This window comes from Mytilus galloprovincialis, chromosome 7 (genome assembly GCF_965363235.1).
Source record: "Mytilus galloprovincialis chromosome 7, xbMytGall1.hap1.1, whole genome shotgun sequence".
NCBI lineage: Eukaryota > Metazoa > Mollusca > Bivalvia > Mytilida > Mytilidae > Mytilus > Mytilus galloprovincialis.
Window position 1 is genome coordinate 88,610,732 of NC_134844.1, and position 26,658 is coordinate 88,637,389.

Here is a 26,658-nt window from a genome sequence, read left to right on the forward strand (position 1 = left end):
CTTAAATTTAAGGTTCGCTGTGACCCCACAAAAGCCACGAAAATTGGTAAATCACGAATAAGAATGAATCCACAGTACTTCATATCAATGCTGCAAAATGCGAAACATACTGAGGTTAATATTGTAGTTTGTGACAAGCTAAAAGTGACAATGTAAATAAATTACGTAAGCATTGAGGTTTGCTTAAATATTTAGAAACGATATCACCTTGCTGTTATAAAAATGTATCCTGTTTGCATTATCTGTGTGTAATTAATATGCATATTACCTGCTGGCGTTGGTGTCATGTGCTGCCCTGGAAAACACATCACATCAGGGACCTGTTCATGCAAATTTTTGCTTCCATTAAATACTACAAGAAACAACGCTCGGAACGTCATGAAGGTCTGATGTGTTGTTAGATAAACATATTGTCCACCAAAGTCCCAGAAGATAAGACGCCCAACTTTCATCTTATACTTCCCACTTTTGAGGACTTTTTCCATTTTCCTTCTTATTTCCTCCTTAGTCATTCTTGTTCTCATTTTCTTTCCCATCTGTTTTACCGTGAGAGGCACATTGGAGGATTTCTTAGGTGGTAGAGATTGTAATGCTGCCGACCTTTCTGAGGGCAAAGAGGACAGTGTGGCTTTGGCATTACCAGTTGGACTTGTATCTGAAGCCTGGATGAACTTTTCAGTGAGTTCACTCTCCTCTTCTTTGAGAGAGGTCATTAACACTTTGTTGTACACAACATCCAGGGCGTTATAAGAGTCTGAAATTAAATTTAATACATCAGGCAAATCAAATCCAAAACAGCTACATGCTGTCAAAACCAAGTGAAGAATATAAGAAAAATCATAAGTAAGATCAAAATTAAATCTTATCAAGTGTAACATTCACATAATGCTATAAATGTATTTTAAAGAGAGTCATGTTTTAACTGCTGGATTGATGACATTATTGATTATCGAAAATAAATGTCAAATTATTCCATAATTTTAACATTAAAATTCAATTTGAATTAACTTGGTTCCTGAATTGAACTCACAAAACATATGGCTACAATGTGATGTGATTAAAATCAGTGCTATATCATGTCTGCTGATAGTGAGGTCCACACAACAGCATGTGGTAAGATGTTTCTACTTGTGTATTTTCTCACCTGGATCAATTAGAACCCACTCTTTGGTCTCAATGTCGAGGCCACAGCGACCTTCAACGAGAGAAATGCCGTCAGTTGGCTGTCGACCATCTAGTATAATGTCACCAGCTAACAGCTTCACAAGAGTAGACTTCCCAACGGAAAACTGGCCGGTTACCATGCATCTCATATCAAATGATTCATAGCTGCCCTTCCCTAATAAACGATTTAACATGGCAGACTGTTGCCCTTTTCCGATGGGATCTGAAAAAAAAATTAAGTTTGAAAGTTTAAATTTCATCATGTTTGTGAAAAAAATGAATGCATACACACACTCAAAGATAATTTCTCCACTTTTTGTCTCTGACACTGGACAATGTTTCAATAAATTTATTAAATAATACTATAAGACAAGGATATATGTATCTTATGATGCTGGAGATGTGTTATTTACAGCAATGACTTGTGACATATTTCCTATAAAGTCACAGTGGTCTTTAAATAACCTTAATTAGAAGTTTGCTGCCAGCCCTCTCTCTGTCATCAAAACAATAAATGAGTAATGTTAATATTTTGATCTGTCAGAGTGTCGATATGTCAATGTAATGATTTATCAGTCTATAAATGTGTTGATGTATACATTTGTTAATGTGATTATATGTAAGTGTGTTAATGTGTTGATGTTTGAATCTGTTAATATGTTGATATGTATATGTGTTAATGTACAAGTATTATTGTGTTGATCTGTCAGTGTGTCGATATATCAATGTGTTTATGTACGAGTCTGGAAATATGTGGATATTAGTGTGTCAATGTATTAGTGTAAATGTTGATTTGTCAGTGTGTTGATATATCAATGCATTGAGTTTTGAGTCTGTTAATGTATAGATCTGTCAATGTGTCAATATGTCGATGTGTTTATGTATGAGTCTGTAAATGTGTCTATATGTCAATGTGTGAATGGTTAAGTCTGTAAATGTGTCAATATGTCAATGTGTGAATGGTTGAGTCTGTAAATGTGTCTATATGTCAATGTGTGAATGGTTGAGTCTGTAAATGTGTCTATATGTCAATGTGTGAATGGTTAAGTCTGTAAATGTGTCTATATGTCAATGTGTGAATGGTTGAGTCTGTAAATGTGTCTATATGTCAATGTGTCAATGGTTGAGTCTGTAAATGTGTCTATACGTCAATGTGTGAATGGTTGAGTCTGTAAATGTGTCTATATGTCAATGTGTGAATGGTTGAGTCTGTAAATGTGTCTATATGTCAATGTGTCAATGGTTGAGTCTGTAAATGTGTCTTTATGTCAATGTGTGAATGGTTAAGTCTGTAAATGTGTCTATATGTCAATGTGTGAATGGTTGAGTCTGTAAATGTGTCTATATGTCAATGTGTCAATGGTTGAGTCTGTAAATGTGTCTATATGTCAATGTGTGAATGGTTAAGTCTGTAAATGTGTCTATATGTCAATGTGTGAATGGTTAAGTCTGTAAATGTGTCTATATGTCAATGTGTGAATGGTTAAGTCTGTAAATGTGTCTATATGTCAATGTGTGAATGGTTGAGTCTGTAAATGTGTCTATATGTCAATGTGTCAATGGTTAAGTCTGTAAATGTGTCTATATGTCAATGTGTGAATGGTTGAGTCTGTAAATGTGTCTATATGTCAATGTGTGAATGGTTGAGTCTGTAAATGTGTCTATATGTCAATGTGTCAATGGTTAAGTCTGTAAATGTGTCTATATGTCAATGTGTGAATGGTTAAGTCTGTAAATGTGTCTATATGTCAATGTGTCAATGGTTAAGTCTGTAAATGTGTCTATATGTCAATGTGTGAATGGTTGAGTCTGTAAATGTGTCTATATGTCAATGTGTGAATGGTTGAGTCTGTAAATGTGTCTATGTCAATTTGTGAATGGTTGAGTCTGTAAATGTGTCTATATGTCAATGTGTGAATGGTTGAGTCTGTAAATGTGTCTATATGTCAATGTGTGAATGGTTAAGTCTGTAAATGTGTCAATATGTCAATGTGTGAATGGTTGAGTCTGTAAATGTGTCTATATGTCAATGTGTCAATGGTTGAGTCTGTAAATGTGTCTATATGTCAATGTGTGAATGGTTAAGTCTGTAAATGTGTCTATATGTCAATGTGTGAATGGTTGAGTCTGTAAATGTGTCTATATGTCAATGTGTGAATGGTTGAGTCTGTAAATGTGTCTATGTCAATTTGTGAATGGTTGAGTCTGTAAATGTGTCTATATGTCAATGTGTGAATGGTTGAGTCTGTAAATGTGTCTATATGTCAATGTGTGAATGGTTAAGTCTGTAAATGTGTCTATATGTCAATGTGTGAATGGTTGAGTCTGTAAATGTGTCTATATGTCAATGTGTCAATGGTTGAGTCTGTAAATGTGTCTATATGTCAATGTGTGAATGGTTGAGTCTGTAAATGTGTCTATATGTCAATGTGTGAATGGTTGAGTCTGTAAATGTGTCTATATGTCAATGTGTGAATGGTTGAGTCTGTAAATGTGTCTATATGTCAATGTGTGAATGGTTGAGTCTGTAAATGTGTCTATATGTCAATGTGTGAATGGTTGAGTCTGTAAATGTGTCTATATGTCAATGTGTGAATGGTTAAGTCTGGTGTCAATGGTTGAGTCTGTAAATGTGTCTATACGTCAATGTGTGAATGGTTAAGTCTGTAAATGTGTCTATATGTCAATGTGTGAATGGTTGAGTCTGTAAATGTGTCTATATGTCAATGTGTCAATGGTTAAGTCTGTAAATGTGACTATATGTCAATGTGTGAATGGTTGAGTCTGTAAATGTGTCTATATGTCAATGTGTGAATGGTTAAGTCTGTAAATGTGTCTATATGTCAATGTGTGAATGGTTGAGTCTGTAAATGTGTCTATATGTCAATGTGTCAATGGTTGAGTCTGTAAATGTGTCTATATGTCAATGTGTGAATGGTTGAGTCTGTAAATGTGTCTATGTCAATGTGTGAATGGTTGAGTCTGTAAATGTGTCTATATGTCAATGTGTCAATGGTTGAGTCTGTAAATGTGTCTTTATGTCAATGTGTGAATGGTTAAGTCTGTAAATGTGTCTATATGTCAATGTGTGAATGGTTGAGTCTGTAAATGTGTCTATATGTCAATGTGTCAATGGTTGAGTCTGTAAATGTGTCTATACGTCAATGTGTGAATGGTTAAGTCTGTAAATGTGTCTATATGTCAATGTGTGAATGGTTAAGTCTGTAAATGTGTCTATATGTCAATTTGTGATTGGTTGAGTCTGTAAATGTGTCTATATGTCAATGTGTCAATGGTTGAGTCTTTTAATGTGTTGATCTGTTGGTGTGTCCATGCGTCATCTGTTGATATATGAATATGTTATTGTGTTGATCTGTCAGTGTGTCAATATGTTAATGTGTTGATGTAGGAGTCGGTTAATATGTTTATCTGTCAGTGTTTCGATATGTCAATAAGTTAAATCTGTCTGAGTGTCTATATGTCTATGTGTTGATGTATGAGACTGTTAATGTGTTGATCTGTCAGTGTTATGATGTATCAGTCTGTTAATCTATTGATCTGTCAGTGTGTCGATATGTCAATGTGTTGATGTATAAATCTGTTAATGTGTCAATATGGCAATGTTTTGATGTATGAGCCTGTTCATGTGTTGATCTGTCAGTGTGTCGATATGTCAATGTGTTGATGTATAAATCTGTTAATGTGATGATATGTCAGTGTATTGATGTATGAGCCTGTTTATGTGTCGATCTTGTCAGTGTGTCGATATGTCAATGTGTTGGTGTATAAATTTGTTAATGTGTTGATCTATAGCTTAACTGGTCAATGTGTCTATCCATCTATAGGTTAACTGATCAAGGTGTCTATCCTTCTATAGGTCAACTAGTCAATGTGTCTATCGTCTATAAGTCAACTGATCAAGGTGTCTATCCGTCTATAGGTTAACTGGTCAATGTGTCTATCCTTCTATAAGTTAACTGGTCAATGTGTCTATCCTTCTATAAGTCAACTGGTCAATGTGTCTATCCTTCTATAAGTCAACTGGTCAATGTGTCTATCCTTCTATAAGTCAACTGGTCAATGTGTCTATCCTTCTATAGGTCAACTGGTCAATGTGTCTATCCTTCTGTAGGTTAACTGGTCAATGTGTCTATAGTCTATAAGTCAACTGATCAAGGTGTCTATCCATCTATAGGTTAACTGGTCAAGGTGTCTATCCTTCTATAGGTCAACTGGTCAATGTGTCTATCCTTCTATAGGTCAACTGGTCAATGTGTCTATCCTTCTATAAGTCAACTGGTCAATGTGTCTATACTTCTATAGGTTAACTGGCCATTGTGTCTATCCTTCTATAGGTCAACTGGTCAAGGTGTCTTTCCGTCTATAGGTCAACTGGTCAATGTGTCTATCCGTCAATAGGTTAACTTGTCAATGTGTATATCCTTCTATAGGTTAACTGGTCAAGGTGTCTATCTGTCTATAGGTCAACTGGTCAATGTGTCTATCCTTCTATAGATCAACTGGTCAAGGTGTCTATCCGTCTATAGGTCAACTGGTCAATGTGTCTATCGTCTATAAGTCAACTGATCAAGGTGTTTATCCATCTATAGGTCAACTGGTCAATGTGTCTATCCTTCTATAGGTCAACTGGTCAATGTGTCTATCCGTCTATAGGTCAACTGGTCAATGTGTCTATCCTTTTATATGTCAACTGGTCAATGTGTCTATCCGTCTATAGGTTAACTGGTCAAGGTGTCTATCCGTCTATAGGTCAACTGGCCAAGGTGTCTGCCCGTCTATAGGTCAACTGGTCAAGGTGTCTATCCATCAATAGGTTAAATAGTCAATGTGTCTATCCTTCTATAGATCAACTGGTCAAGGTGTCTCTCCGTCTATAAGTCAACTGGTCAATGTGTCTATCCTTCTATAGGTCAACTGGTCAAGGTGTCTGTCCGTCTATAGGAATACTGGTCAAGGTGTCTATCCTTCTATAGATCAACTGGCCAAGGTGTCTATCCGTCTATAGGTCAACTGGTCAAGGTGTATATCTGTCTATAGGTCAACTGGTCAAGGTGTCTATCCATCTATATGTCAACTGGTCAAGGTGTCTATCCTTCTATAGATCAACTGGTCATTGTGTCTATCCATCTATAGGTCAACTGGTCAAGGTGTCTATCCGTCTATAGATCAACTGGTCATTGTGTCTATCCGTCTATAGGTTAACTGGTCAAGGTGTCTATCCGTCTATAGGTCAACTGGTCAAGGTGTCTATCCTTCTATAGATCAACTGGTCATTGTGTCTATCCGTCTATAGGTCAACTGGTCAAGGTGTCTATCCGTCTATAGATCAACTGGTCATTGTGTCTATCCGTCTATAGGTTAACTGGTCAAGGTGTCTATCCGTCTATAGGTCAACTGGTCAAGGTGTCTATCCTTCTATAGATCAACTGGTCATTGTGTCTATCCGTCTATAGGTCAACTGGTCAAGGTGTCTATCCTTCTATAGATCAACTGGTCATTGTGTCTATCTGTCTATAGGTCAACTGGTCAAGGTGTCTATCTGTCTATAAGTCAACTGGTCAATGTGTCTATCCGTCTATAGGTCAACTGGTCAAGGTGTCTATCAGTCTATAGGTCAACTGGTCAAGGTGTCTATCCTTCTATAAGTCAACTGGTCAAGGTTTCTATCCGTCTTTAGGTTAACTGGTCATTGTGTCTATTCTTCTATATGTTAACTGGTCAAGGTATCTATCCGTCTATCGGTTAACTGATCAATATGTCGATTTGTTAATAGGTCAACTGGTCATTGTGTCTATCCGTCTATAGGTCAACTGGTCAATGTGTCTATTCATCTATAGGTCAATGTATTAATATGCCACAAACTACTTATTCTGTAAAATCCAGTTGAGCCGATGGCTGGATTTGGTTGTCAACTGAACAGGTTGAGAATGCTATATAAATAGGGTGAGAATGAATCTTAAGTTTAATGTGATCTGAAATCAACAGGTTGAGGAAAGAATAAATCGGATGAGTATGAAAGATGTCTATTTTAAAGTTAATATGATCTGTAATCAATCAATCTTCATCAATAGCCTACTTTACTTTTCCTATTAATTTCTGTATTTTTTATTTTAACATTATATGCAAATATCAAGGTTTCTATATATTAGAAATAAGAAACTATACATTATTCCAGCCAGTATATATAATAATTAACATTAGATGATTGCCTTGTGTGATGAACCAGTAGGAATGATAGTACCGCCATTGTAAGCAGACATCAAGGTTTCCATATATTAGAAACAAGTAATTATTATTTCACCCAGTATCTCAATAATTAACATTAGATGATTACTTTCAACTACTGGTGCTGCAGGATATGGTGATTGGATGTCAGGAGTAACTTCTGGGGATGTCTTTGACATGACGGTCTACAAAAGAAAAACATGTAATAAACTATCATGCCTCATGTGAAATTTGTCAAACAGCTTCATTGAAAGACATAGAGTGACCTATCGTTTTTAAATTATGTGTAATTTGGCGATTAGGATCATCAGTTTGTAATAAACTATCATGCCTCATGTGAAAATTTGTCAAATAGCTTCATTGAAAGACATAGAGTGACCTATCGTTTTTAAATTATGTGTAATTTGGCGATTGGGATCATCAATCTGTAATAAACTATCATGCCTCATGTGAAAACTTGTCAAATAGCTTCATTGAAGGACATAGAGTGACCTATCGTTTTTAAATTATGTGTAATTTGGCGATTAGGATCATCAATCTGTAATAAACTATCATGCCTCATGTGAAAACTTGTCAAATAGCTTCATTGAAGGACATAGAGTGACCTATCGTTTTTAAATTATGTGTAATTTGGCGATTGGGATCATCAATCTGTAATAAACTATCATGTCAAATAGCTTCATTGAAGGCCGTAATTAATAATGACCTATTGTTTATAATTTCATTTTGGTCTCCTGTGAAGAGTTGTCTCATTGGCAATCAATACCACATTTTTTTTTATCATACATCTATCTTAAAGGCCCATTTTTGCCACTGAAAATAAAGATTGTAAGAACAATTTCAAATTTGACTATAGTTTGAACATAATGTTTGGTAATGCTTACAAGATGAAGAAATACACATGTCAGACACATTATTCTGACAACCAGTCTTTTTGGAGAAGCAAGGAATACATATTTTATAGTTGTTGGTTAGACCAAACAGGTGAGACAACCCACACTTCCTGCCCCTTGAGGCAGGTACCTTACTAAAAGACCACATACATGGTTGTGTTACGGTGATTGAGGTCATAAATCTGAATAACCAAAATAAGGGACAAACAAAATTTTACTAAATTTTTGTAATGTTCTGACCTTTTTCATATAATTTATATATTTTTTTTTTTATTTCTTTTTGGAGCAGCTATTGCCAAGTTCAAAAACCGTAGTGTTGTCAATTATAATCATAATGGAGAAAATGCATAATTTCTTAAAGTATGTGTTACTATATTTGTTTTTATTTCTCCCATTGTTTAATTGCAAATAAAAGCACATGTTCTGGTTTTAGGCTGTTTTCTTATTTTTGTGATTCCATGTTTATTGCTTTAAAGGTGTCAGACCACCAATTCAAAATCCCGATCTATTCAAACAATTTTTTTTCAATTTTCACAGCTTTCTAAATTTTTTACATAAGTATAACTTCACAAAAAGGTGTATAATGAATGGTACATCTTTCTTAATGCTAATTATAATCCATGTTTAATGTTTTGTAGTAAAATACCAACGGCCGAAGGTAACTACTAAACATATAGCCCTGTTTTTTTTCTGGAAATCTTAAATGTCATTTTCATAGTATGGAGCCCATTAATCCTCAATCTTTAATGCAAACTCATAAGCAAGTAAATTATGTCTAAAAATGATTTAAATATATTTCTCTTTCAACAAAAGTTTTATTTCTGCAAATTGTTTGGTTAGTTTAAGCATAGATGTAATACCCATAGATAAAGCTCGCCAAAAGTTCCCCACTGTTCTCTATTGTTAGATACAAAGAACCATGACCAAATTGACTGTCTTTGATGTTATATGTGTGTTGTACTTACTCAAGTAACTCTAGCCATATCTCTTATCTGTTGATCTCATTGACCAGTACAGCACAATAGATTTTCTTAAATGTCTTCTCGAGTTATGTTCCTTCTGTTGTTAATATATGTCTATTTTTAACGCACTGGACAGACAAACAGAATGGTAAAAAAATGGAAGAAATCGATCAAAAACTGCGCATTTTACGAGGGAAATATTGAACTAAATTCAAAAATGTATTTTTAAGGCTTGTGTCTTTATATTACATAAAAACTGTGTTCCTGTAAGTTCCTGAAAAATGGAATAGCACCTTTTTGAGCTTCTGAAATACACCTTTTCTTTGATATGCTTCATTAAGGTGTCGAACTGCGTCGAATTTTGGAAAAAAATAATAAGAAAGTACATTATTTTCCTTTTTTCATCAGTTTTTCTAGTTTTAAAAGAGAAATTGTCTTTTTTAAATCTTTTTTTTATATTTTTCAGAATAAGTTAGTTACTAAATCATAGATGAATTTTATATATTTTATGGCTAATTACAAAAACTATAATAATTTCATTCAAGTGGTTTGTGAAATATGTATTTATAATTACTGTCATGACTGTAAAGAGTTTTAAGTTTAGTGAAATAACAAAACATACAAGGCATGGAAAATAATTTTTGGAGCATACATATTTTCAACTTGTTTAATGTTTTCTAACAATTATATTTTCAATAAACTTGTTTATAAATAATAGTAAGCATTGTTAATTATAAGATGAGTTAAATTGAAATAAAGTCAATATAAAATATATATTATGATTTTGTTTCGTTCTGATTTTTAGCATGTTTAATTGCTAAGTTTTAATTGTCAGTTTTCTATTGTCATGATTGTCAATCTGCATCTCAATGACGAACTGGTTCAGGTCATTATCAGATAAGTATGAAAGCCATTACAACGCACATGGAACCTTTGAAGTCAGGGTTGAGCTTCATCTATGGGTATTACATCTATGGTTTAAGTAAACCATAACATCAAAAGCGCTCTATATTTTTTAGGGAAGTACTACTTTAATATACTAAGAAAGTACTTTAATTCGTGGGTATCAATTTTTGTGGTTTCAGCAACATTTACATGTTCATGGGTTTTTTTAATTCGTGGATTTTAGTTGTCTTATAATAATAAAATTGAAAAATTAAAGTAATTTGACAGGAAGGTTACAAATTGTCCAGATTGAAAGAAATTGCAAAGTAAACATTGACCGTGTAAATCATAGTGATCACTCATTAGCCCAAATTAAAGTGATCAAAAGATTATAGACCATCAAAGGTGTTGATTAGGCCATAAACATGTCACAAAAGGAAAACAGTTACATAAACAAATGCTATAAATGTATCTTGAATTGTAAAATAATTCTTATCAAAAGCAAGTCCAGCATGAAATTATTATTTCCCATATGTACGAGAATTATGAAATATAAAATGAACACTTTATCATAGCATGTATTAATACAGGAAATCTGATTTTCATCAATCAAAAATATTTTTTATGAGAATTAAAAGATCAAAATTTGTACAGTTTAGGTTTTTAAAGATTAAATGGGAATACTCCTGCCTGCAGTTGTAGTTCATAGTGCGTTTGCCCAGTGACTACTATTTAAGATTATTATAGTATTCTCAGATTTGGCTTTATTCAATATATTCTCTAGATCATATCAGTAGTCAAACCTACCGATGGGGTTCTTTCCAAGTCTTGATTTGGACAACAATTGTTTTATTTCGTTGGACACTTAAATTGGTGGATTATAAAAGTCATCCACGAAAACCACGAAAATTGGTTCCCCACAAATAAAAGTACTTGCACAGTAGAACTTTGCATTCTAAATTGGAGTGAATGGATTGGTGGTCTGACATCTTTACCACATGTTTAACCCCCACAGTAATTGTTTTTCCTTCTATGCCATATCACACGTGAGTAAAATTTACTGCACACGGCCTATTTAATGATGATGGGATTTATTTGTTTTTGTATGTAATTTAAAAAGGTTGTACAGGAAAGTTAACGTACGTTACTGAGTTTACTCATTTCATAGAGGTTTTATCTACATATTTGCATCAACTTTTCTGCACAGAGATACACATTATGTATACATAAAAGGAGATGATGTGATGTTTATACCTAGGAGATACAGGGGTGTGGACATATTTGCTGTGGGCACTTGTCCCTGGGCAAGTAAAACTGTAAAGTTCACTTGTCTGGAAAAAAAGTTACTTGCCCTGATGGTCCCAATAAATATTGAAGTATTTCATTGTAGTTAATATATGATTCTTAGCACTGTTACAACTGCATCACAAACAAGTGAAATCCATTTGTTTATTATGTGTAAAAATTTAGTAAAGTAGGTCAACATCTATGGGACAAAAACCTTCATGACCTTACAGCAAACCAACCAATGAAATAACATGTAAAGGTAATTTTTGCAGCAGTTTTGGAATAAAAATTGTAGCCAGTACGTACATATAATGATATACAAGTTTAGAGGACAGTGAGTGAAGAAATGGAAATTAAATAATGGATAAACTATTGACTTTTCTCTCAACTGATCAACACACTTGTTTTTTTATTTTGTTTTTTTTTATAATTGTATTGATGGGCAATTAAACCGTCCCTTCCATTTACCACTCTGACAACAAATAATGTTGACCTTTGATCTATAAATATAAAGACAAAAAAAATATTTATTTTCCGAATTTCCATCCTAGATAGCCACGATGTCTGAAATTCTCGCTTCTGTATTTTTTTTAATACTCCTTATCCTCCATCTGCGTTTTAGGTTTTTACTCGACTCATTACTCTTTTTGTCTTGCTTACCCAGTGTTTTATAAAGTATTTATCAATCTGAATCTCGATACAAAATCATATAAAATGACACTTCCGGTACATGATGGATAAAACCTAATCGACCAACCCGTGTCAATGGACAAAACCAATGCAATGTTACACAACTCGGGTTCGCATACTTATTTTTATTTATTTTGTTAATCTATCTATTTTCGGTATTATGTAATATTTATCGTCATGAACCATTTGGTTTTTTTTTACATACATTGAACATCTTTATATATTTTGAACATGCTGAAATTAGTTCTATATTTCTGTTGGAATTGAACTTTGTCTTTTATATTATTTTACTTGTCCACGGGCAACCCAGACAAAAATAATTACTTGTCTGGTTGTTCAAATGTACGAGTCGGGTGAGTCGGGCATAGCATTTCCACACCCCTGCAGATAGCAAGCTGTTGACACAAAAAATAAGAGACATCCAACAAATAAGACACTGATTTCAAACATTTGTCTTTCACATATGCCAACATCTATATTAGGCAAAAAGCTTGGAATTGTCAACTTACATTGTTAACTGACAACACATACTACAATGACATTGAAAACTACAGGCAACCGTTTTATTGTAACTTCAATGTACCAAGTCTGTTGTGTCTCTAACAATCTGTCAACATATTTGTAAATATCTCTTATTAATCTAAGACAGAATATTTACCTTTAGGAAGTCCATCACTTCTTTCTTCCTCTTTTTTCTCTCTTCAGAATCATCGCTTTCTATTCTTACCATATCATAGGGAGTCTCATCCTGAAATACAATCAAAAACTCTTTTATCAATCATACAAATATACATCATCTTTAAATAATAGGCAATTGTTGTACTAATTTTACAATACTTGACATAAAACCAGTCAACCTAAACCAACAACAAATATGAAGTGACCTAATAAAGAGATACATGAACAAATAATTGAGATTTTATTGTTTAAGAACATGAATAAACTAGACATCATTGAGATGGGAGCCATCTCTGTGGGCTCAGCTGTAAATAATTTGTGGTAAAAAATGTGTATCTTTACCATAGGACAAGGAGTTGTCAACTGAAACCAAAGTTTTTACCCTTGACTTTTAACCAAGGAAGTTGTACATACATTATGACATATCCTCTCGTGTTGGTTAATATACATGTCAAGTATAAACTTTGAAATCATAACAGTTCTCAAGATATAGAGCAAACACGATCTTGACCATAGGACATGGGGTTGTCAACTGAAACCAAAGTTTTTGACCTTGACCTTTAACCTAGGAAGTTGTACATACATTATGACACATTCTCTGGTGTTGGTTAATATACATGTCAAGTATAAACTTTGAAATCATAACTGTTCTCAAGATATAGAGCAAACACAATCTTGACCATAGGACATGGGGTTGTCAACTGAAACCAAGCTTTTGACCTTGACCCTTGACCTAGGAAGTTGTACATACATTATGACACACCCTCTGGTGTTGGTTAATATACATGTCAAGTAAAAAGTATGAAATTATAACGGTTTGCTAGATATATAGTGGACACAATTTGTTACGGACAGACGGACGGACAGATAGACTTATCACTATAGGGTGACCCGTCACTAGGCGGGGCCCTAATTAGTGTAGTATGTAAATTAATACATTAAAACCAAACATTACCGAACTGAACAAAGAAATAACATGATGGGTCCCGTATACGGTGCAGGAAATGCTTACCCTTCCGGAGCACCTGATTTCACTCCTGGTTTTTAGTGGAGTTCGTGTTGTTTCCTACTTATTATTTGTAACTGTTGATGTAAATGTCTTTTGGTTTTATGAGTCTTTGGTTACTCCTTGGTTTTGATTGTTATTGTCTTATACACGATACCTTATGGATGTATTTACATGATATAAGCTTATTATTACACTTGCATATATGAATAACACGTGACAAGAAGGTTTCATATGAAATAAAATTTAAAAAATAAAATCCTCCCACCCGCCCCATTTTTTTCAAAAAATTGGATGAAAATCTACTAATTAATTTTAGTTGGCCTTATAATGAGGGTATTATTATTCTACATGTTCTAGTACGTACATTATTGACAACCACTATGACACATGTTACTGTGGAGTGTCATTATTCTTGCTTTATGTTCGATTCACATGGACCATGAGCGTATTTTTATTCTAGTACTTGCTTTATTGACAACCACTATGCTACATGAGTAACAGGCTGATGTATGTTTATATTGTGGAGTGTCATTATTCATATGAGTAAAAGGCTAACATATGATACTGCGGAAAGTCATTCTTGGTCTTTAGTGTTCGATTCACATAAACAAAGAGAGCATAATTATGGAAGGTGTGTTTGTAATGTATGATTGGTGGAAGGTGTGGTTGTAATGTATGATTGGTGAAAGGTGTATTTGTAATGTATGATTGGTGGAAGGTGTGGTTGTAATGTATGATTGGTGGAAGGTGTGTTGGTAGTGTATGATTGGTGGAGTTGTGTTGGTAGTGTATGATTGGTAGGAGGTGTGTTTGTAATGTATGATTGGTGGAAGTGTGTTTGTAATGTATGATTGGTAGAAGGTGTGTTTGTAATGTATGATTGGTGGAAGATGTGTTTGTAATGTATGATTGGTGGAAGGTGTGGTTGTAATGTATGATTGGTGGAAGGTGTGTTTGTAATGTATGATTGGTGGAAGGTGTTTTTGTAATGTATGATTGGTGGAAGGTGTGTTTGTAATGTATGATTGGTGGAAGATGTGTTTGTAATGTATGATTGGTGGGAGGTGTGTTTGTAATGTATGATTGGTGGAAGGTGTGTTTGTAATGTATGATTGGTGGAAGGTGTTTTTGTAATGTATGATTGGTGGAAGGTGTGTTTGTAATGTATGATTGGTGGAAGATGTGTTTGTAATGTATGATTGGTGGGAGGTGTGTTTGTAATGTATGATTGGTGGAAGGTGTGTTTGTAATGTATGATTGGTGGAAGGTGTGGTTGTAATGTATGATTGGTGGAAGGTGTGGTTGTAATGTATGATTGGTGGGAGGTGTATTTGTAATGTATAATTGGAGGACGGTGTGGTTGTAATGTATGATTGGTGGAAGGTGTGTTGGTAGTGTATGATTGGTAGAGGTGTGTTGGTAGTGTATGATTGGTGGGAGGTGAGTTTGTAATGTATGATTGGTGGAGGTGTGTTTGTAATGTATGATTGGTGGAAGGTGTGTTTGTAATGTATGATTGGTAGAAGGTGTATTTGTAATGTATGATTGGTGGAAGGTGTGTTTGTAATGTATGATTGGTGGAAGGTGTGTTTGTAATGTATAATTGGTGGAAGATGTGTTTGTAATGTAGGATTGGTGGAAAATGCGTTTGTAATGTATTATTGGTAGGAGGTGTGTTTGTAATGTATGATTGGTGGAAGATGTGTTTGTAATGTATGATTGGGGGAAGGTGTGTTTGTAATGTATGATTGGTGGAAGGTGTGGTTGTAATGTATGATCTGTGGAAGGTGTGGTTGTAATGTATGATTGGTGGGAGGTGTGTTTGTAATGTATGATTGGTGGAACGTTTGTTTGTAATGTATGATTGGTGGAAGGTGTGTTTGTAATGTATGATTGGTGGAAGGTGGGGTTGTAATGTATGATTGGTGGAAGGTGTGTTTGTAATGTATGATTGGTGGAAGGTGTGTTTGTCATTTATGATTGGTGGAGGGTGTGGTTGTAATGTATGATTGGTGGAAGGTGTGTTTGTAATGTATGATTGGTGGAAGGTGTGGTTGTAATTTATGATTGGTGGAAGGTGTTTGTAATGTATGATTGCTGGAAGGTGTGTTTGTAATGTATGATTGGTGGGAGATGTGTTTGTAATGTATGATTGGTGGAGGTGTGTTTGTAATGTATGATTGGTGGAGTTGTGTTTGTAATGTATGATTGGTGGAAGGTGTGTTTGTAATGTATGATTGGTGGAAGATGTATTTGTAATATATGATTGGTGGGAGGTGTATTTGTAATGTATGATTGGTGGGAGGTGTGGTTGTAATGTATGATTGGTGGAAGGTGTGGTTGTAATGTATGATTGGTGGAAGGTGTGTTTGTAATGTATGATTGGTGGAAGGTGTGGTTGTAATGTATGATTGGTGGAAGGTGTGTTTGTAATGTATGATTGCTGGAAGGTGTGTTTGTAATGTATGATTGGTGGAAGGTGTGGTTGTAATGTATGATTTGTGGAAGGTGTGTTTGTAATGTATGATTGGTGGAAGGTGTGTTGGTAGTGTGATTGGTGGAGGTGTGTTGGTAGTGTATGATTGGTGGGAGGTGTGTTTGTAATGTATGATTGGTGGAAGTGTGTTTGTAATGTATGATTGGTGGAAGGTGTGTTTGTAATGTATGATTGGTGGGAGGTGTGTTTGTAATGTATGATTGGTGGAAGGTGTGTTGGTAGTGTATGATTAATGGAAGGTTTGCTGGTAGTGTATGATTGGTGGAAGGTATGTTGTTAGTGTATGATTGGTGGAAGATGTCCTTGTAATGTATGATTGGTGGGAGGTGTGTTTGTAATGTATGATTGGTGGAAGGTGTGTTTGTAATGTATGATTGGTGGAAGGTGTGTTTGTAATGTATGATTAGTGGAAGGTGTGGTTGTAATGTATGATTTGTGGGAGGTGTGTTTGTAATGTATGATTGGTGGTTGGTGTTTTTGTAATGTATGATTGGTGGAAGGTGTGTTTGTAATGTATAATTGGTGGAAGATGTGTTTGTAATGTATGATTGGTGGAAGATGTGTTTGTAATGTATTATTGGTGGGAGGTGTGTTTGTAATGTATGATTGATGGAAGATGTGTTTATAAAGTATGATTGGTGGAAGGTGTGTTTGTAATGTATGATTGGCAGAAGGTGTGGTTTTAATGTATGATTGGTGGAAGGTGTATTTGTAATGTATGATTGGTGGAAGGTGTGTTTGTAATGTATGATTGGTGGAAGATGTATTTGTAATGTATGATTGGTGGGAGGTGTATTTGTAATGTATGATTGGTGGGAGGTGTGTTTGTAATTTATGATTGGTGGAAGGTGTGTTTGTAATGTATGATTGGTGGAAGGTGTGGTTGTAATGTATGATTGGTGGAAGGTGTGTTTGTAATGTATGATTGGTGGAAGGTGTGGTTGTAATGTATGATTGGTGGAAGGTGTGTTTGTAATATATGATTGCTGGAATGTGTGTTTGTAATGTATGATTGCTGGAAGGTGTGTTTGTAATGTATGATTGGTGGAAGGTGTGTTGGTAGTTTATGATTGGTGGGAGGTGTGTTTGTAATGTATGATTGGTGGAAGTGTGTTTGTAATGTATGATTGGTGGAAGGTGTGTTTGTAATGTATGATTGGTGGGAGGTGTGTTTGTAATGTATGATTGGTGGAAGGTGTGTTGGTAGTGTATGATTGGTGGAAGGTTTGCTGGTAGTGTATGATTGGTGGAAGGTATGTTGTTAGTGTATGATTGGTGGAAGATGTCCTTGTAATGTATGATTGGTGGGAGGTGTGTTTGTAATGTATGATTGGTTGAAGGTGTGTTTGTAATGTATGATTGGTGGAAGGTGTGTTTGTAATGTATGATTAGTGGAAGGTGTGGTTGTAATGTATGATTGGTGGGAGGTGTGTTTGTAATGTATGATTGGTGGGTGGTGTATTTGTAATGTATGATTGGTGGAAGGTGTGTTTGTAATGTATAATTGGTGGAAGATGTGTTTGTAATGTATGATTGGTGGAAGATGTGTTTGTAATGTATTATTGGTGGGAGGTGTGTTTGTAATGTATGATTGGTGGAAGATGTGTTTATAATGTTTGATTGGTGGAAGGTGTGTTTGTAATGTATGATTGGTGGAAGGTGTGTTTGTAATGTATGATTGGTAGAAGGTGTATTTGTAATGTATGATTGGTGGAAGGTGTGTTTGTAATGTATGATTGGTGGAAGGTGTGTTTGTAATGTATAATTGGTGGAAGATGTGTTTGTAATGTATGATTGGTGGAAAATGCGTTTGTAATGTATTATTGGTGGGAGGTGTGTTTGTAATGTATGATTGGTGGAAGATGTGTTTGTAATGTATGATTGGTGGCAGGTGTCTTTGTAATGTATGATTGGTGGAAGGTGTGGTTGTAATGTATGATCTGTGGAAGGTGTGGTTGTAATGTATGATTGGTGGGAGGTGTGTTTGTAATGTATGATTGGTGGAAGGTGTGTTTGTAATGTATGATTGGTGGAAGGTGTGTTTGTAATGTATGATTGGTGGAAGGTGGGGTTGTAATGTATGATTGATGGAAGGTGTGTTTGTAATGTATGATTGGTGGAAGGTGTGTTTGTCATTTATGATTGGTGGAGGGTGTGGTTGTAATGTATGATTGGTGGAAGGTGTGTTTGTAATGTATGATTGGTGGAAGGTGTGGTTGTAATTTATGATTGGTGGAAGGTGTTTGTAATGCATGATTGCTGCAAGGTGTGTTTGTAATGTATGATTGGTGGGAGATGTGTTTGTAATGTATGATTGGTGGAGGTGTGTTTGTAATGTATGATTGGTGGAGGTGTGTTTGTAATGTATGATTGGTGGAAGGTGTGTTTGTAATGTATGATTGGTGGAAGATGTATTTGTAATGTATGATTGGTGGGAGGTGTGGTTGTAATTTATGATTGGTGGAAGGTGTTTGTAATGCATGATTGCTGGAAGGTGTGTTTGTAATGTATGATTGGTGGGAGATGTGTTTGTAATGTATGATTGGTGGAGGTGTGTTTGTAATGTATGATTGGTGGAGTTGTGTTTGTAATGTATGATTGGTGGAAGGTGTGTTTGTAATGTATGATTGGTGGAAGATGTATTTGTAATGTATGATTGGTGGAGTTGTGTATGAATGTATGATTGGTGGAAGGTGTGTTTGTAATGTATGATTGGTGGAAGATGTATTTGTAATGTATGATTGGTGGGAGGTGTATTTGTAATGTATGATTGGTGGGAGGTGTGTTTGTAATGTATGATTGGTGGAAGGTGTGGTTGTAATGTATAATTGGTGGAAGGTGTGTTTGTAATGTATGATTGCTGGAAGGTGTGTTTGTAATGTATGATTGCTGGAAGGTGTGTTTGTAATGTATGATTGGTGGAAGGTGTGGTTGTAATGTATGATTTGTGGAAGGTGTGTTTGTAATGTATGATTGGTGGAAGGTGTGTTGGTAGTGTGATTGGTGGAGGTGTGTTGGTAGTGTATGATTGGTGGGAGGTGTGTTTGTAATGTATGATTGGTGGAAGTGTGTTTGTAATGTATGATTGGTGGAAGGTGTGTTTGTAATGTATGATTGGTGGGAGGTGTGTTTGTAATGTTTGATTGGTGGAAGGTGTGTTGGTAGTGTATGATTAATGGAAAGTTTGCTGGTAGTGTATGATTGGTGGAAGGTATGTTGTTAGTGTATGATTGGTGGAAGATGTCCTTGTAATGTATGATTGGTGGGAGGTGTGTTTGTAATGTATGATTGGTGGAAGGTGTGTTTGTAATGTATGATTGGTGGAAGGTGTGTTTGTAATGTATGATTAGTGGAAGGTGTGGTTGTAATGTATGATTTGTGGGAGGTGTGTTTGTAATGTATGATTGATGGTTGGTGTTTTTGTAATGTATGATTGGTGGAAGGTGTGTTTGTAATGTATAATTGGTGGAAGATGTGTTTGTAATGTATGATTGGTGGAAGATGTGTTTGTAATGTATTATTGGTGGGAGGTGTGTTTGTAATGTATGATTGATGGAAGATGTGTTTATAATGTATGATTGGTGGAAGGTGTGTTTGTAATGTATGATTGGCAGAAGGTGTGGTTTTAATGTATGATTGGTGGAAGGTGTATTTGTAATGTATGATTGGTGGAAGGTGTGTTTGTAATGTATGATTGGTGGAAGATGTATTTGTAATGTATGATTGGTGGGAGGTGTATTTGTAATGTATGATTGGTGGGAGGTGTGTTTGTAATTTATGATTGGTGGAAGGTGTGTTTGTAATGTATGATTGGTGGAAGGTGTGGTTGTAATGTATGATTGATGGAAGGTGTGTTTGTAATGTATGATTGGTGGAAGGTGTGGTTGTAATGTATGATTGGTGGAAGGTGTGTTTGTAATGTATGATTGCTGGAATGTGTGTTTGTAATGTATGATTGCTGGAAGGTGTGTTTGTAATGTATGATTGGTGGAAGGTGTGTTGGTAGTGTATGATTGGTGGGAGGTGTGTTTGTACTGTATGATAGGTGGAAGTGTGTTTGTAATGTATGATTGGTGGAAGGTGTGTTTGTAATGTATGATTGGTGGGAGGTGTGTTTGTAATGTATGATTGGTGGAAGGTGTGTTGGTAGTGTATGATTGGTGGAAGGTTTGCTGGTAGTGTATGATTGGTGGAAGGTATGTTGTTAGTGTATGATTGGTGAAAGATGTCCTTGTAATGTATGATTGGTGGGAGGTGTGTTTGTAATGTATGATTGGTTGAAGGTGTGTTTGTAATGTATGATTGGTGGAAGGTGTGTTTGTAATGTATGATTAGTGGAAGGTGTGGTTGTAATGTATGATTGGTGGGAGGTGTGTTTGTGATGTATGATTGGTCGGTGGTGTATTTGTAATGTATGATTGGTGGAAGGTGTGTTTGTAATGTATAATTGGTGGAAGATGTATTTGTAATGTATGATTGGTGGAAGATGTGTTTGTAATGTATTATTGGTGGGAGGTGTGTTTGTAATGTATGATTGGTGGAAGATGTGTTTATAATGTTTGATTGGTGGAAGGTGTGTTTGTAATGTATGATTGGTGGAAGGTGTGGTTGTAATGTATGATTGGTGGAAGGTGTGTTTGTAATGTAACCATGTTAAATACTTTGATTATTTGTCCGTGGGGATTGGTGATTTAAAGTGTGGTCTGTTGGTTGGTCTGATTAATGTTTGTAAATCAAGTGACTGCACCATGTTAAATACTTTGATTATTTGTCCGTGTTGATTGGTGATTTAAAGTGTGGTCTGTGGGTTGGTATGATTAATGTTTGTAAATCAAGTGACTACACCATGTTAAATACTTTGATTATTTGTCTGTGTTGATTGGTGATTTAAAGTGTGGTCTGTGGGTTGGTATGATTAATGTTTATAAATCAAGTGACTACACCATGTTAAATACTTTGATTATTTGTTCGTGTTGATTGGTGATGTATTGTGTGATCTGTGGGTTGGTATGATTAATGTTTGTAAATCAAGTGACTACACCATGTTAAATACTTTGATTATTTGTCCGTGTTGATTGGTGATTTAAAGTGTGGTCTGTGGGTTGGTATGATTAATGTTTGTAAATCAAGTGACTACACCATGTTAAATACTTTGATTATTTGTCTGTGTTGATTGGTGATTTAAAGTGTGGTCTGTGGGTTGGTATGATTAATGTTTATAAATCAAGTGACTACACCATGTTAAATACTTTGATTATTTGTCCGTGTTGATTGGTGATTTAAAGTGTGGTCTGTGGGTTTGTATGATTAATGTTTGTAAATCAAGTGACTACACCATGTTAAATACTTTGATTATTTGTCCGTGTTGATTGGTGATTTAAAGTGTGGTCTGTGGGTTTGTATGATTAATGTTTGTAATTCTAGTGACTACACCATGTTAAATACTTTGATTATTTGTCTGTGTTGATTGGTGATTTAAAGTGTGGTCTGTGGGTTGGTATGATTAATGTTTGTAATTCTAGTGACCGCACCATGTTAAATACTTTGATTATTTGTCTGTGTTGATTGGTGATTTAAAGTGTGGTCTGTGGGTTGGTCTGATAAATGTTTGTAAAACAAGTGACTACACCATGTTAAATACTTTGATTATTTGTCTGTGTTGATTGGCGATTTAAAGTGTGGTCTGTGGGTTGGTCTGATTAATGTTTGTAATTCTAGTGACCGCACCATGTTTAATACTTTGATTATTTGTTCGTGTTGATTGGTGATGTATTGTGTGATCTGTGGGTTGGTATGATTAATGTTTGTAAATCAAGTGACTACACCATGTTAAATACTTTGATTATTTGTCCGTGTTGATTGGTGATTTAAAGTGTGGTCTGTGGGTTGGTTTGATTAATGTGTGTAAATCAAGTGACTACACCATGTTTAATACTTTGATTATTTGTCCGTGTTGATTGGTGATTTAAAGTGGGGTATGTGGGTTGGTATGATTAATGTTTGTAAATCAAGTGACTACACCATGTTAAATACTTTGATTATTTGTCTGTGTTGATTGGTGATTTAAAGTATGGGCTGTGGGTTGGTATGATTAATGTTTGTAAATCAAGTGACTACACCATGTTAAATACTTTGTTCACATAAAATCAAGTGAATTTTTGTTCTATATATCAATTTAAAATGTATACATTTTTCATTAATAAAGATAGTGAATAAAAATGAAAACTGAATATTACCCATTTTGATTTCACCCAAGGACTGCATCCTTGGTCTAATAACCATTTTGTTACATCAATCCGTCCATACTTAGCAGCATTATGTAAAGCTGTTCGTCCATGCTATAACAATATAAAAATATAAACATGTTAATGGTGTGTGATAATAAATCAAGAGAGGAGTCAAACAGTTTATCAAAATGTAAGAAATATAACATTGGATAAGATAATAAACAATTATACTTATGTATAAACTGATAAATGGTAGATTAAGATTATAAACTAAATATATATTTTCTGATTCAGTTCTACAAAACAGGTAAAAATAATAGCAAACCCCATTTAATATAAGTCTAACAAGTATTTGTTGTCCATTTAACATGTCTGATTAACAACATGATTTTATGTTGATTCTGTAGAATAATCAAAGTTGAAAAAAAAAAAAAAAAATTCAAGAAACCTTGAAATGAGTTATTTTTTCTGATTCAGTGCAAAGAGACAAGAAAAATAAGACCCCACTTTATATAATTCTCTCAAATATTAGGTCTCCATTAAACCCGTCTGATTAACAATGTTTCAGTAGAATAATCAAAGTGAAAAAAAACCTTTTTTTCAAGAAACATAAAAACGAGTTATATTTTCTGATTCAGTACGAAGAGACAAGAAAAATAAGACCCCACTTTATATAATTCTGTCAAGTATTTGTTATTTTTAAAAGATGTTTTACATCAGATCTGTAGAATTAACATTATCTGACTAAAGATGTTAACACAACTTGTTCTCATCAACTTCTCATTAAAATCAAATGTTTACAAAATAATTTTTTGTTAGGAAACAAAATAAAACCTTTACTATTTGATTCAGTTCTGTGTTACGAATAAAATGAGGCCCCACTTTATATAATTCTAACAAATATTTGTTGTCCATTAAACCTGTCTGATTAACAACATGATTTTGTGTAGATTCTGTATTAAGTGGTGTTTTGTCAGAGTAAGGTCATTATATCTATCATTACCTTGTCTGTGGCCTCTAACTGACTTCCCTGACTGACGAGGTACGTCACTACCTCCAGGTGTCCTCCCTCAGCCGCATACATTAATGGTGTCATTCCTCCCTGTAATATCAACATATAACAGACATCAAAACTTGTGTCATAAACTGGACAATGTTGTGTAATAAATATAAACAAAATATATATCACATGAATCAGTGGTCAAAAGTGAATAAAATGACCAGTCACACTTGTATTTATATTCTACACAACTTGTTCTCATCAACTTCTCATTAAAATCAGATGTTTACAAAATAATTTTTCGTCAGGAAACAAAATAAAACCTTTACTATTTGATTCAGTTCTGTGTTACGAATAAAATGAGACCCCACTTTATATAACTCTAACAAATATTTGTTGTCCATTAAACCTGTCTGATTAACAACATGATTTTGTGTAGATTCTGTATAAATTTGTTTTTTGTCAGAGTAAGGTGATTATATCTATCATTACCCCTGATGTGGCCTCTAACTGACTTCCCTGACTGATGAGGTACGTCACTACCTCCAGGTGTCCTCCCTCAGCCGCCAACATTAATGGTGTCTGTCCATACTGTAATATCAACATATAACAGACATCAAAACTTGTGTCATAAACTGGACAATGTTGTGTAATAAATATAAACAAAATATATATCACATGAATCAGTGGTCAAAACTGAATAAAATGACCAGTCACACTTGTATTTATATTCTACATAAACAACAAATAAACAACATGTTTTATTGTGAGATGTCAGAACTTCCATTAGAACTGTCAGGTTAAAAAAAATAACTTTTTTTCAAGGAACATAAAAACAAGTTATATTTTCTGATTCAGTACGAAGAGACAAGAAAAATAAGACCCCACTTTATATAATTCTATCAAGTATTTGTTATTTTTAAAAGATGTTTTACATTAGATCTGTAGAATTAACATTATCTGACTAAAGATGTTAACACAACTTGTTCTCATCAACTTCTCATTAAAATCAGATGTTTACAAAATAATTTTTCGTCAGGAAACAAAATAAAACCTTTACTATTTGATTCAGTTCTGTGTTACAAATAAAATGAGACCCCACTTTATATAATTCTAACAAATATTTGTTGTCCATTAAACTGATTAACAACATGATTTTGTGTAGATTCTGTATAAGTTATGTTTGGTCAGAGTAAGGTCATTATATCTATCATTACCAAGTCGTCTGTGACCTCTAACTGACTGCCCTGACTGAAGAGGTACATCACTACCTCCAGGTGTCCTCCCCCAGCCGCGAACATTAATGGTGTCCTTCCCATCTGTAATATCAACATATAACAGACATCAAAACTTGTGTCATAAACTGGACTATGTTGTGTAATAAATATAAACAAAATATATATCACATGAATCAGTGGTCAAAACTGAATAAAATGACCAGTCACACTTGTATTTATATTCTATATAACAAATAAACAACATGTTTTATTGTGAGATGTCAGAACTTCCATCAGAACTGTCAGATTAAAAAAAAAACTTTTATCAAGAAACATAAACAATATTTATATCGATGGACTCAGCTGAACAAGACCATTAAAATGAGACCCCACTTTATATAATTCTATCAAATATTTGTTGTCCATTAAATCTGTCTGATTAACAATGATTCAGTGGAATGATCAAAGTTAAAAAAAAACTTCTTTTCAAGAAACATAAAAACAAGTTATATTTTCTGATTCAGTATGAAAAGACAAGAAAAATAAGACCCCACTTTATATAATTCTGTCAAGTATTTGTTATTTTTAAAAGATGTTTTACATTAGATCTGTAGAATTAACATTATCTGACTAAAGATGTTAACACAACTTGTTCTCATCAACTTCTCATTAAAATCAGATGTTAACAAAATAATTTTTTATCAGGAAACAAAATAAAACCTTTCCTATCTGATTTAGTTCTGTGTTACAAATAAAATGAGACCCCACTTTATATAATTCTGTCAAGTATTTGTTATTTTTAAAAGATGTTTTACATCAGATCTGTAGAATTAACATTATCTGACTAAAGATGTTAACACAACTTGTTCTCATCAACTTCTCATTAAAATCAGATGTTAACAAAATAATTTTTCGTCAGGAAACAAAATAAAACCTTTCCTATCTGATTTAGTTCTGTGTTACAAATAAAATGAGACCCCACTTTATATAATTCTGTCAAGTATTTGTTATTTTTAAAAGATGTTTTACATCAGATCTGTAGAATTAACATTATCTGACTAAAGATGTTAACACAACTTGTTCTCATCAACTTCTCATTAAAATCAGATGTTTACAAAATAATTTTTCGTCAGGAAACAAAATAAAACCTTTACTATCTGATTCAGTTCTGTTTTACGAATAAAATGAGACCCCACTTTATATAATTCTAACAAATATTTGTTGTCCATTAAACCTGTCTGATTAACAACATGATTTTGTGTAGATTCTGTATAAAGTTGTGTTTGGTCAGAGTAAGGTGATTATATCTATCATTACGAAGGTGTTTGTGGCCTCTAACTGACTGCCGTGACTGACAAGGAACGTCACCACTTCCAGGTGTCCTCCCCGAGCCGCCCACATTAATGGTGTCTGTCCCCACTGTAATATCAACATATAACAGACATCAAAACTTGTGTCATAAACTGGACAATGTTGTGTAATAAATATAAACAAAATATATATCACATGAATCAGTGGTCAAAACTGAATAAAATGACCAGTCACACTTGTATCAATATTCTACATAAACAACAAATAAACAACATGTTTTATTATGATATGTCAGAACTTCCATCAGAACTGTCAGGTTAAAAAAATACTTTTATCAAGAAACACAAACAATATTTATATCAATGGACTCAGCTGGACAAGACAATTAAAATAAGACCCCACTTTATATAATTCTGTCAAATATTTGTTGTCCATTACACCCGTCTGATTAACAATGATTAAGTAGAATGATCAAAGTTAAAAAATAACTTTTTTCAAGAAACATTAAAACAAGTTATATTTTCTGATTCAGTACGAAGAGACAAGAAAAATAAGACCCCACTTTATATAATTCTGTCAAGTATTTGTTATT

At 34.2% G+C, this 26,658-nt stretch overlaps 1 protein-coding gene across 1 annotated transcript in view; it reads right to left on the reverse strand.

Moving 5' to 3' along the window:
• Positions 1-26,658, reverse strand: part of LOC143083957 (uncharacterized) — a 235,526-nt gene that overhangs the window by 31,840 nt on the left and 177,028 nt on the right. Inside the window, exons 2-6 of the mRNA XM_076260373.1 lie at positions 22,548-22,649; positions 12,786-12,875; positions 7,520-7,595; positions 1,145-1,387; positions 269-754 (exon numbers count right to left, since the gene is read on the reverse strand). Coding sequence (XP_076116488.1) covers positions 269-754; positions 1,145-1,387; positions 7,520-7,595; positions 12,786-12,875; positions 22,548-22,649 — 997 coding nt within the window. The remainder of the gene's footprint in view (positions 1-268; positions 755-1,144; positions 1,388-7,519; positions 7,596-12,785; positions 12,876-22,547; positions 22,650-26,658) is intronic.